The sequence below is a fragment of the Desmodus rotundus genome, chromosome 2 (assembly GCF_022682495.2).
Source record: "Desmodus rotundus isolate HL8 chromosome 2, HLdesRot8A.1, whole genome shotgun sequence".
NCBI lineage: Eukaryota > Metazoa > Chordata > Mammalia > Chiroptera > Phyllostomidae > Desmodus > Desmodus rotundus.
Genome location: NC_071388.1, coordinates 204,870,075 through 204,883,318, shown reverse-complemented (window position 1 = coordinate 204,883,318; position 13,244 = coordinate 204,870,075). Strand labels below are relative to the sequence as shown.

General features: G+C 56.8%; 1 protein-coding gene across 1 annotated transcript in view; it reads right to left on the bottom strand.

Moving 5' to 3' along the window:
* INPP5D (inositol polyphosphate-5-phosphatase D) overlaps window positions 1–13,244 on the bottom strand; it is a 104,541-nt gene that overhangs the window by 1,191 nt on the left and 90,106 nt on the right. The window contains exons 22-26 of the mRNA XM_045198336.3: window positions 11,044–11,131; window positions 8,033–8,182; window positions 6,889–6,985; window positions 4,740–5,006; window positions 864–1,476 (exon numbers count right to left, since the gene is read on the bottom strand). Of these exons, the coding sequence (XP_045054271.2) occupies window positions 864–1,476; window positions 4,740–5,006; window positions 6,889–6,985; window positions 8,033–8,182; window positions 11,044–11,131 (1,215 nt within the window). The remainder of the gene's footprint in view (window positions 1–863; window positions 1,477–4,739; window positions 5,007–6,888; window positions 6,986–8,032; window positions 8,183–11,043; window positions 11,132–13,244) is intronic.

The following is a 13,244-nucleotide window of genomic DNA, read 5'->3' as shown; positions in this document are numbered from 1 at the left end:
GGGGTCAGTGTTGAGTTCTTGCCAGGCCAGGTCTAACCAAAGGTCCCACGTCCCTGAACACTGTGTGCCAGGTCAGGATTCCTTTATCGGAGTGCTGGAGAGCCAACACTGAGTACTGGGTTCTAAGTACTTTAAACACATTCTAATATATACACATTATGTTGTATGGTTGTGTAGCATACAAATGCACAATTTTGATGTCAATTGTAGCATATAGTAATGATATACAAACCTGTGAGGCAGGCTCCCCTAAAAGCCCCCTTCTTAGAGATGAGTAAACTGAGCTCAAGGCACAGAGTCAGGAGGTGGGAGAAGGGGGACTCACACCCAACACAGTCGGGCTCCACAGTCTGTTACTAGCACTGTTAGGTCTGCTCGAAAAGAAGTCTGTTTTATAAAAAGGAAGGGGACATCGCACCCGATGTGCCTGCAGTACTGGGAAGTCTTCAGTACTAATATTAATGACATGTAAATGATCTGGGCTCTTTGTACTAATGGAGTCTTATTCCCACAGGCCCGACCTGGGAGGGCTCAGAGTTCACCCACAGTCCCTCCTACAACCCTTTCACTCTTGGAGCTGGGACCTTCAGGATCGTCCCAGGTTCAAGTCCCGACCCCACCCATTCCCCATGGGACAGGTCCCCGGACCACTGTTTACTGGAACCCACTCCTGGGCTGGGATGTCATTATCATGCACACCGCACACATGTGCGTGGGAGCTCACTGCACACGAGCCCTGGGCACAGTGGTGTCATGGATTGAGCACACGCAAAAACACGAGTCTGTGTGCATGCACTCCTCAGCACGGTGGTTGTGTCACTTGCACGTGTGCACACTCGCACCCCACACGCATCCCAGCGCACCTGCGTGGCAGCCCTGCTGAGCGGCGAGTCCTCGGGGGGCCGGTGCTTGCCCTGGTGGGGCAGCTCGGTGTTGTCACGGTAGTCGCGGCCCTTGGCGTACTGCAGGTGCAGGACTGCCGGGCTCTTGGCCGGGAGGGGTGGCCGTGGGGCCGGGGTGGGCAGGGCCTGCTGGCTCAGCTCCGACCTGGAAGGCTTGACGGGCCTCTTGGCTGGCACTGGGGCTTGGGCGCTGGCAGGGCCCTTGGCCTTCCCTTGGCTCTTGTCCCCCGCGGCTGGCCGGCCCTCAGCAGAGGTCGAGCAAGTGAAGGAGCGGAGCCGGGGTGTGGGACTGAGGAAGGGCGTGGGTGTGGGTGTGGGTGTGGGCGTGGGCACCGGCTTGCCTGTCCCCTTGCTGCCCTCGGCCTCCTGGGCTTTGGAGAGCAGGATGCTGGGGGACAAGGACCCTGTGTCCGGGCACAGTGGGGGCTCCTTCCTCAGCATTTTGGGAGACTCCTGCTCTCTCCTGGGAGCCGGCTTAGGGAAAGAGCTCACAGACCCGTATAGCGGGTTCTCAAACATCTCGGGCTTGGGCAGCTTGGGCTCCTCCTGCGGCAAAGGTTCTAGGTCGCCAGGCCTGCAGAGTGAGAAAGAGGAGACAGGGGGGAAACCCATGGGAATGGCTGCTGGATGCCTATGGGGTTTTCTTCAGGGGCTGGCAAAAACGTTTGGCAGCGGAGGGAGGCGGCAGTTGCACAATGTTGCGAAGCACTGAATGCCACTAAATTGCTCACTTTCAAGTGATTAATTTATGTTATGTGAGTTTCATCTCAATTAGAAACAAAGTTAAACATGAAAGGAAGAGAAACTGTGTGACTCTTATGTTGATGATCACATAGGTGACCTCCCTTGTCGCTTGGACCTTTTCCACTATGAAAACTGCTCACAGGACCCTGGCTGCTGTGGCTCAATGGACTGAGCGCAGGACTGTGAAGCAAAGGGTCACCAGTTCAATTCCCAGTCAAGGCACATGCCTTGTTACAGGTCAGATCCCCAGTAGTGGGCGTACGAGAGGCAACCAACCACACATTGATGTTTTTCTCCCTCCCTTCCCCTCTCTAAAAATAGGTAAATAAAATCTTTAAGAAAAAACAAAAAAACCTGTTCACAGAGAAGAGAGGGCTCACATAGCACCACCAATATCAAAACCGGCCCCTCGGCCCTCTTCAGAGAAGCCCGTCTTCCTCAGCCCTGACCCGCACTGCTGCTACAGGCCTGCCTTCCTGGCTCCCCACCCCCCACCCTCAAGAATCCTGCAGCCTGTCTGATGTCTGTAGCAAATTCTGCTGACTCTCCAGGGAACGGAAGCCTTACAGGTGACCCGATGCCCTCAGTCCCCATCTGTGCTACCTGAGGGTTCCAGTTCGAGCAGTTTCATGTAACAGATGTGTAAGAGCCACTGTGTGTCCTAGACAAAGGAGTCAGCCATGAACGGGACAAGACCTGGGCTCAGGAGGTCAACATTCCTGATGGACACAGTGCTCTCCCCGGCGGGGTCCTGGTGACTGCGGTTCCTCCCTGGCCTCGCTGAGAGTGGGGAAAAACCTGTGGCCATGTGGGCAATCACAGGGAAGCTGGAGCGGGGGGAGAAGCCAGCAGTGAGAGTGTGGGTCTGCTGCTGACGAACGGCCGGAAGGAGCGCCCCGTCGTGGGCCAAAGGAGGTGAACGCCTGTCTGTTTGTCTGTCTCCTGATTTCTTATGGCTCTTACTAGATAGAGGTATTTCTGCTGAGCAAACGACGAGAACCAGGAATGGGAACCCATTTTGCTTTCTGGCCAATGGCATAATCTCCTGGGGGTCTTCTGGGTTCTGCTTTCCACAAGAAGGAGGCTGCCAAGAAGAAAATGTGGGTCCCTGGGAACCCACTGGCCAAGCTGCTTCTTACCAACGCAGCGTGTCCCGACACCCGGCTCGAAGGTGCTGAGCGGTCAAGGCAAATGGGCTCTTTGGGGAGTAAGGCGTGGGCTGGGGGGACAGGGCAAGATGGCATCCTTGCCCAGGTGCCAAGGAGACAGCATGGCATGGGGCATCGAGGAGGCTAGCCTCAGGGACATGCCAATGGAGGCTTGACGATGGACTCAGTTTTTGGCTCATTCCCCTTTGGAAAGACCTGGAAGCAGTCATGTAATGAGGAGTGTTGGAGCCTTGAAAGAAGGCCCCCCCCGGCCCCCCGCACCTGAGGCCACCCTCTGTTCCCTGCCGGGATCCTCGAAGACCTTTGCTGGGAGTTCACCCAGGGAGGAAGGGGCAGGGGTGTACAAGAAGCACTGACCAGAAGCTTCTAAGGAAGAGGCGAGGAGGAGAAAAGAAGGGTGCGTGATCTGACCCCTGAATCACTCTTGGTGCCTGAGCCAGGAGGAGCGGGTTTGCCCCAGGACTCAGGGGCAGGGCTGGGAACAGGGCCCTGGATGTAACCCTTCTGGTGGTTCCAAAGCTCAGCCCCTGGCGACAAGCAGCGATGGCGCAAGTCAAATGCCCCCCTGCCCCCCGGGGCTGCTGTCACTCTGCCAGAGGGACAATCTTGGTCGGGTCAGTGGAGACTGAGAAAACCACAGAAAGATGGAAAAAGCCTTAATTCCACGGCCAAGGGTGAAAGGAAATCGACTGCCCCCGCAGGCCGCGGTTGTGGAGCAATCGAGCCAGTGCCCGGGGCACAGGGTGCTCTCCCCCGGCAGAAGGACGGACTCCACCTCTCAGACGCCGGAGCCGGTTCGTGTCTAAAGCAGTGAGACACTCGGCAGGAGAAGAGCCGTCTCTCTGACCATCCTCACGGCTTTGGTCTGGGGCAAGCAGCCGTTCAGGTGTGCCCAGAACTCAATGGTTCCCAGGATGTGGGATTCTTAGTGCAAAGAAGGGGACAATTTGGGGCAAGCCGGGATGGCTGGTCATCCTACTAGGGTGTAGGGCAATAGTGGGGTGACATGGAGGAGGCTGGTGACACCCGCTTTTCCGCAGCCTTTGCTCAGGCTGAGCCAGGGCCTGAGCAGTTAAGAGGGCTGCAGGCAGGGGTGGGGGTTGCCAGCCTCTTGCCTCTAACCCCTGCTAGGTGAGCTGTGAGCTTAAAATGCCACCTGGGGGGCCCTTGCCCACAGATGTCCCCATTCTAAAGCTGTCTCCTGTGAAGCTGGAGGGAACACACTCCCCGCTCCGTTCCAAACTGTGTTCTGTGTTCAACTGGTTAAGCACAAAGATACACTAACTTGGGAACTGAGAAACATTTCACTTAAATCATCTCCTTGTTCTACGTGGTTGTCCGCAGATCGGCTTCCTGGGCTGCCGAAGAGATGACTTCGCTAAAAAGGCACCTCTGCACCCATCAGTGTGGCCTCTGTCCTCAGTTTTCGAGGGGAGGAAACCCGAGGCTGCTTTTTCCTCCTCCTACGCGTCGTCGACACATTCTGAGGCACGGAGACGGCCACAGGGGCTTAGGGCAGGCTTATTTTCCGATCCTCTCTGGCCCCTTCCTGCGGGTCACAGCCTCTACCCCTTCCTCCCTTCCATTCATCTACCCATTTTTAACTTTTTTCAGAGAAAAAGCTTAAGGAATAAAACTACAAACTGCCTCTCGACAAGGATGGAAGCAGAGAGCAGAGGGCGACACCGTCGGACAACACTCCCTTCTCTGGGTTCTAGTAAGTGACAGAAAGCACGATCGAGAAACAGAACAGCTCGAACAGGGGAGGTGGCCCCCCGAAGCCATCACAAACTTCATCCCCGAGGATGAGTCAGGGACCGAAGCGGACACCCGCCCCTGCCCACCTGCAGGTGCTGTCCTGGGGCTGGGTCCCCAGCAGCGAGGTCCCAGGGAAGGGAGAGGCCTCGGTGGTGGGTGCGCTCACCTGGACTCCTGCGTCCTGGGGCAGGGGCCCCGGGTCGCTGTGGAGGACGAAAACTTCTTGGGTGATATGGGTGGCTGGGAGGGAGGTGTTGGAGGGCTCTCCCCCCTCCCAGGTACCAGGGAGGGATCCTTGAGCGGCTGGTCGTAGCTCCAGGCTGTGGGCTGCTGTTCGGGGGACAGGGCCTGTTTCATGTGCCCCAAGGACCCCATGCCGATGTAATTGGGGTTGATGATTTCAGTGATGCTGGAGCTTGTGCAGAGAGGGACCCTGTGGGAGAGATGCGGAGCCCCATGTCAGGTCTCCCCTCCCTCCTGTGGGTCAGTCCCGCCCGCAGGCGGTGTCTTCTGGTGTTCTTCAGGGCCCCTCAGGACGTCCTCCACTCCCTCGCTGTGGGGGCGGTGGATTCATCCACCCACCCACCCACCCACCTGTTCATTCATTCATTCATTCATTCATTCATTCATACAGCACAACGGTTTCTGTGGGCCCAGGAGCGCCAGGCCCTGGGGCAGGCAGAAGGAACATGGCTGTGAAGGAGGCATTGCAGTCCCTGTTCCCATGGAGCTCAGGTCTGGCAGAGGAGACAAACCAAACCAGCTCAGGGACAGGGACCCCTGGTGTTTCCACGGCACTGAAGTCTGACTGAGAGTCACCAAAGAGGCAGAGTGGGGCTGGCAGGAGCGTCGGGACCCACTGGACCCAGGATGGCCAGGGAAGGCCTACTTCCTACCTGAGGAGGCAGGTAGGAAGGATGGGGGGGGACCATAGTTACTGCCATGGCCCTGAGGGGTGCGGGGTTTAATTGCTCCAGGGACTGTCGGAGGGCCCACGAGCCAGCAGGGAGAACAGAGTGGGCTGCTGTTGAGGCCGGTGGGGCCGAGTGGGGCAGAGTGGCCGTGCAGGGGGCAGGCTGGGGTGGAGGTACATGGGGCATTCCACCTGACCGTGTCAGCGTGCACGTCGGCGTGTGAGCGTGAGAATGGAAGTGGCCACGTGGGCATTTGAGGATTAGCGCACAAAGGTCAAGGCTGAAGCCTCAGATGGGGGGCCATCAGCTTAAGCCGCTGAGCAGATGGCCCAGGCCCAGGCGAGGTGACCTGAGACACCAGCACTGTGCCGCCTCTCAGGGACAGAACTGTTGTCCTTTTTTGTAAGACAGCACTGTCACGAGGACGAACTAGCAGAGTTCTCAGTACACAGTTTAAAACGGACCCTCCCAGCTCCCACACTCTCAGCCAGCCTGGTTCCATGCCTGCGTAAGCACTACTCACGCTCTCACCGGTGAAAAGAAAAATGACTTGCAGGCTTACATGGACCCTGACTCTGGAGCCAAGCACACCATCGTGTGAGAGCCACGATGCTTTCGTCCACGGGATAATAGCAGGAGAAAAGAATCGGAAGGAGATACTAAGCATCCATGGCTCAGCCACCAGAAGTTGGAAGTGGACAAGGGAATGGTCTGGAGATGTGAGTTCCCGTGTTCCCAGGGGGTGGGTTGGCGTGGGTGAGAGCCGGACGGATGGACAAGTGGTGTAGGGACCAAAGGGGTCAGCACGCTGGGCTCTGCAGTGGCTTTTGGATGTCCCCTCGGCAGGTAAGCAGGCTCAGAGACCATGGCATCCTTCCCTGGCTTCATTCTGGGACTGGAGGCCCCATCAGAGCTGAGGCGACTCTTACAACGTCCCATTATTGCCAGTCCTGGCTCTGGCAAGAGCAACCTGCGTGTATTCCCCCCACCTGCCTCCGGTGATTTCTCCCCTCAGTAATGGGACACGGTTTGCTGTCTACAGAGCCGAGACTGCCGATGTCACCCGTCCACGGGAGACCTGGCGACCATTCCACGCAGCAGTCTCCACAGGTGTTTTCTCCTAGATGGGGCCTCTGTCCTGGGCTATGAGTCCCTAAGTCAGGGACGGCGCCTGTCTGCCTTGATTTCTCCAGAACCCATCAGACAGTAGGTGCTCAACCAAAGTCACACTAATCCCCACAGAGCTGCAGGTTAGTGGCCCAACACCCTGGAGCCGGAAGCAGGACAGCGCCTCTATCCCTCCTGGTCCTCGGCTTCTCTGCTCCACTTACTCTCCCCTGGGTCCTGGGTCTGCAAGGCCAGCTAGTCTGCAGTGAAACCCTGGCAACCGCCCTGCTCTACCTGTTGGCAGGTTCCCACTGCTTCCCGGGGTCGTGGCTGGTGAAGCTCTTCAGACACCTGGGCCCGCTGGCCTCATCCCGCTCGGTCTTCACGAAGTCTGCAAGGAGAGGGCCGGGAAAGAGCACGTGAGGGCCCAGCGTGCGGAGTCTGGGCCAGGAGGACAGAGGTTTCTACGGACATGCCGGTGCTGGACGGTGGACACCGGCTGCCTGGGGAGGCGGGCTCAGCGAGATTCAGAGGCCTCATGCGAGTTCAGTGATTGATTAGTTCTGTCTGCCATGGCTTCAGAGGAAGGAGAATTGGCATATGGGACCCAGACAGGTCATTTCATGTGACACTTGCAACTTTTGTCCCTTGTTGGCAAGGGACAAAATAGGCAAATTGTTCTTGGCAGATCCTAATAAAACAAATATACAGCCCTGACTGGTATGGCTCAGTGGACTGAGTGCCAGCCTGCAGACCAAAGGGTCACCAGTTCGATTCCCAGTCAGGGCACATATCTATGTTGTGGGCCAGGTCCCCGGTAGGGGATGCTCAAGAGGCAACCACACATTGATGTTTCTCTCTCTTTCTCTCTCCCTTCCCCCTCTCTAAAAATAAATAAATCATTAAAAAAATGTATACATAACAAGGTGACTCCCCCAGACCAAAGCCGACCCCCTCATGGGCTTAAAGGGCAGATGGGATGTGTCTTCATTTCCAACTCTAGTGTATGGTTGTACAGGTCCCCTCCCTCCAACCCAAGGTCCTGCTAGAGAAAGGAGCTCCCATAGGGCAGGGGGGTGGTCCCTGTCCATGCGAGGCAGCACCCCGATGGCCCAGCACCCCGCAAGGAGCATTGGGTGCCAGGCAGTCCCCAGGCGGGGAGCCCTGCTGCCTCACGAGGCAGGACCCCATCACGTTGACAAATTCTGCCTAGCACTGGGCGCACCTGCGCCTTCATCTTGGGCTGGCTGCTTCCTCGGCGTATGACCTTTAACCAAGCACTCTTTGTGCCTCCGTTTCCCTATCTACCACACAAGGATGGTACGTGGCTCTCAGGCAGGATGTCCAACAGCTTTTCTAAGAGGAACCTCACTCCTGTCCCTAACCCCGTGGCGCTGAGGAGGGCGCGGGGATGGTGGGGGAGGTGGTGCCTGCTTACCGTACAGCTTCTCCCTCATCTTGCCCTGGGAGGTCTGCAGCTTGATCTCCCCCCGGAAGTGGCCCGTCATCTCTCCGTGGTGGGTGAGAGGCGTGTAGATGGGGAGCTCAGTTTCCGTGGCCTCTAACCGTAGAGCAATGCAGCCCTCGCCTGGGGACGTGGAGGGGACAAAGGTCAGGTCAAGACCCCACCGTTTCACAGGAGAAACACCGCGAATCTGACCAGGAGAGTGAGCTCTGCCACCAAAGACGGGCCTTCAAAGCAATGGCCCAGGCAGGGACCATCGAATAAACCTGCAGACTAACGCGTCAGCAACCTGGGCAAACGTCTCAAAACTTACGGCAGACCAACTCCATGTAGACTAGTTGGTGTGAGAACTAAGTGAAATCATAGAAAATCCAGCAGAATAGCAGAATTAAATCCTAATCTGATGGCTGAAAGGAATGACAAGCTTCCAAGGTTTGAAGCTGTCAGAAATGACAAAATAAGACTGACGGGTAAGAAGATATAAAAGTTTAACACTGTTACACAGAGGGGGGAAAAAGAAAAGAAAATGAGATGATTGACTGGAACCATTCCCTGAAGTCAGCTTCACAAAGCAGGATTTTATCTGAACTCACGAGGAACTCCTCAAAATTAAATCCCCCGCGGGTAAATAGGCAGGTCACCCAAACAGTCATTTCACACAAAAGAACTGTAGCTGGTTAATTTCAATAAATGGAAACTCACTCAGCCTCGGAAGCCGTCAGCGACGCACGTGCAGGCAGCACAAAGGGACTCTCACAGACGTGAGCTCCGCACAAAATACAAGGAAGGGAGAGACACCCTGAGCCGGCCAGGACCAGGGCAACCCGTGCCCCGGGACATGGCAAGGTCAGCATGGCCAGACAGAGCCTTTCTCGCCACCAGTTTGACAGCAAGGGCCAAGAATCATGGACATGTTCATACCCTTTGACCAGCAAACAGGGGAACTCATCCTAAAGAGATGACCCCAAATAATAACAAAATGTAGCTTCAGGAAAGCAAAAAATGCCCCCGAACAGATCCATCTCAGCATCAATGATAACATGAACAAATGTAACTGGCAGCAATAGTAATAAAGGCGACTTTACAGAAGGAGGAGACAGCAAATCCACGGAATATTATGAAGCCATGAAAAAGCAACAATCATGAAGACCGTGGGGGAGAACCATGGAAAGTGGGTCTTACCGAATACAAGGTGAGGAAAGCAGAATGTAAATGGCATGTCCGCGACGATTAGAAAGGCAGAAATCTGCGTACGCATGCGTGAGGCTGCAAGCCCGAAGCCACAATGGGAAGGACTGGTACAGAGAGCAGTGAGAGCACCGGTGGGTCTTTTTCTCTGTTACTACAGCGTGCTCTTTGCGAGTGTGCATTCCAAAGGGGCAAACAGTACTTGGGCAAGAAAAGGGTTCCATCAGATCCGAGTTCCCGGTTCCTGCCACTGAACCTGCGGACTCTGGCATCCACATGGAGCCTTTCTCTTTGCCCCGTTGCAACAGACAGGAGATTTGGATCGGAGCCAGGGTCCCCCAGGCTCTGCCTGCCCCTGCCCTGGCTCAGGGGCCCTCTATCCGGTGCTGTACCGGGACGGGGTGAAAGACAAGGTTCTGGAGCTGGGCTGCCTGGGTTCGAGTCTAAGGTCACACTGTAGCTTGTCAAAGTAGCTACATGACCTTGAGCAAGTCACTTCATGTCCTCACCTCTGCAACAAGGGCTTTGGCCGAGTCTGCACAGCGGGCAACCAGCACCCACGGGCACCTTTCGTGACTCTGCCTCTTTCTGTTTCCAGCCTTCCACCATCAGTGCTGAGCACCTTCAGATTCCTTCTGCTGGAAACAAGGCCCTCCCCGGACCAGGTGCACATCCTCGCCTGCCTCAGGCGCTCTGCTCCCTCACCCCGGTTCGCTCCCTAACCGCCTGGGAACGCTGTCTCACTGTGGCCGCGATGGTTCCTGAGTCACTCTACCGGCCATGGTTGAGTTTTCATTTTGTTGGATCTCTCGGGCACATCTGCCATCATGACCTCGCCCCCTTCTCTAACCAGCTCTGGCCGAGTCCCCGACGCCACAGCCTCTGGCTGTGCTTGTCAGCCCCCTGTGCCCATCCCTCACCACAGTGGACCAGGGCCAGGGAACGGAAACACCAGCTCCTCGAACCAGAAGTGCAGGGCCATCCTCGACACCCCGCTTTCCCCAATTCCCAAAGCCAGACCATTTCTCTTTGCACCACCTCTCAGGTTCACCCTGCCTCTCCGTCTTTACCACCATTACTTTCACTCCGGACCCGTCTCTCACCCTGACCCTTGCCAACACATCTGTAAGATGGAGAGCTGATCACACGATCATGTGCCCTGAGGATCAGGTGTTTACCCCGAGGCTTGTACGCAGCTGCTTGGTCAGGCTCTTGCCTCCGTCCTCTCTCCGACCACCTATCCCTCTCACTCCGTGCGGTAGACACACTGACTGTGCCAAGTGCGAGGGCGAACCTGACCCTGGACCGGAGCCGTGGACAGGCTGAAGATGTTATAGAGGATGGTGTCTCTCTAGTAGTACAGTTGGTGGGGCCACTGGCCCGAGCGCTGAATGATGCTGGGCAGACCTGGGTTCAGATAAGGGCTCCGCCAGCTCCTACCCCTGTGACTTGGGCAAGTCCCTTACCCTCGCCGAGGCTGTTTTCTCATCTACGAACTGCGAGAACAGTGTCTGCTTCATACGGTCTTGTCAGAATAAAAATTTAAAATGCATGCAAAGCACCCGGCACGCAATCGGACACAGGAGAGCCTCAGGAAACGGGAGGGGCAGCGGCTGCTGCAGCAGGAAGGGTGACTGACTGGTGCCTGTCCCCTGGCAGCCCTCGCCTGGGGAAAGGAGCATCAGGAGAAGAGGGTGGGGAACAGCAGGTGGGCTTTCTGTGATGGAAATGCTACCACCTCCCTTACATCAGAGGCCACCAGCGAACAGCAGGAAAGGCACCTGTGGGACCCTTACCGTAGGACTCGTCACTGTCAGAGGATTTAATGCTAATCAGGATGTGCTGGTCCAGCAGGTACTCAGGGTCGGAAATAATGGGCTTCAGCTACAAAGAGAAGGGCATGGGGTTAGAGGTGACAGGTCAGGGACAGACAGGTGAGGGTCGCCAGCCCCGAGGAGGGGAATGTTGGAGAAAGCAGGCCTGTACATGTTGTTATGAAGCACATTTGAATCTGCTTTTCATGCCCACAGAACAGGAAGGAAGTCATAGGTGCTCCATACCCAGCAAGGTAACGGTGGGCTTAAGTTCCTTTCCTGTCCCCTCCCATCACACTGCACCCCAGGCCCCAGGGACGGGGCCAACCCCGAACATGCCGCACCTTCACTGTCTCCCTTGCCATCCCCAGGGGCCAGGCAAGCAAGCAAAAGGGAATGGGACCAGAAACCAGGTCCGAGTGCACCCACCCCCACCCACCCCCTGAGCAGGGTGCTGTCCTAGCCTCAGCCCCTCCCAGGACGGAGGCTGCAGTGACGGTGGCACCCCGAGGCCTCCGTGTCCACCCATGCAGAGCCCCTCGGTGGGTCTGGAGTGTCCTGTAGGTAGGTGGCTCAGTGGCTGAGAGGCATAGATTCCAAATTCTAGCCCTGTCCCCAACTACATTGCTCCAGGCTGTCCCCTTGCTTCCCACCCAGAGACCCCTGGTATAGGCCTGGTGCCATGTTGACTGACGGAAAGTTCCAGAACAAATGACTGGACATCGCAGTGGGTGCTCTGAGGAATCCTGGGGTTCCAAAGATGCACCAACCACTCTGTTTACTGACTTCCATTCACAGCCTGGTGGTTGCCTCGAACTTAGACCCGGGGCTGGGTGCTGCGGATGCAGGAAGGACCCGCCCTCCCAGGCAGCAGTGGGAGCAGAGTGGCTGACGTCGACAAGGGTGTCTGTGGGTGCACCTCGCCATGGGCGCAGGTGGCAGGAGAGAGTGTTGGGAGCCTTGAAGGTGTTTGAGAGGGTGAAGTGAGAGGAGGCGGTGAGAAAGGTGGTGGGGGGCTCAGGGGGCAGGAGACAGTCAGGTTCCTGAGGGGCTATGGGAGCAGATGAGGCTGGAGATGGAGGGGGGCTGGGAGCCAAGCCGAGGGGATTGGGCTCATCCCGTGTGCCACCAGTGAGTTGGCGGATAAAGGGTGTGCAGGGAGGAGACAGACATTCCAGCAGATTCCATCAGGCTTCCAGATGCCTCAGCAAGAAGATGGGAGGATGGAGACAGCTAGGAGGTGGTGGCGGGTGGAGAGAAGGGAACAGAGACAGAGCATTGGGTCTTGGCGGCAGTCAGGATGTGGGGACCCAGAGGCCCCTGAAGTGGACAGGGTGTGGCAGGGAGTGGGACCCTGGCCTCCTTCCTGAGTTGAACACAAGAGTAAACAAGCATTTGGGTGTTGTGTGGGGGCAGCTAGGAGAAGCAGGAGGGTGGGGTGGAGCCCAGATCCACAAGGATGCTGGTGAACCTGGAAACAGCCCAGGACATCTGACAGCTATGCCCCACCTTGTGGAAGACCCCCAGTCGGAGTGCACCTGCATTAGGAGACTGGTTCGGGTGCAGCCTCTGCTCCTGAGATGACAGGGCCTTCATGTGTGTGGCCCGAGAGCTGGTTCCAATCACCAGCGAGTGCCAGCCTGGGCAGCCCAGCCCCTTGGAACCTGCCTACACCCCACCACAGCCTTGGGAGAGGACAGATCCCTCCACCCATCCTCCAAACTCATCTCCAGTGTCCCCTCTGAGGGGACCTTCCAGGAGAAGAGGCCCTGAGACCCCACCCCACATGACAGACTGTCCCAGCCTTGTACACTGCCTCTGTGCCCCTTCCCTTGTTGTGTGACGAAGACACAGGTCCTCCTCTGCTGTGCACCCAGCATGCACACCCAGATGTGCTCACTAGCCACTGAACATCCCCAGATAGTCCTGGGTCCCAGGGAGAAAACCAAGCGTTTCTGCAGGGAAAACGAATGTGTTCCCGCTAAGGTTTGCCTACGTGTTTTAAATTGTATAACCCTCTGCTCGCACGGGCCACGGTCACCTCAAGTTCTCTCTGCGTTCACATCCATGTAGGAGCCATGGCCTCCTCTCAGCGCCTGCACTTGACCCTGGGTCTGTCCCGTGACTGGCCGTGAACAAACCTCTCTAGGATCTGCCTCAGTTTCCTTCTTTGTAAAGTCACG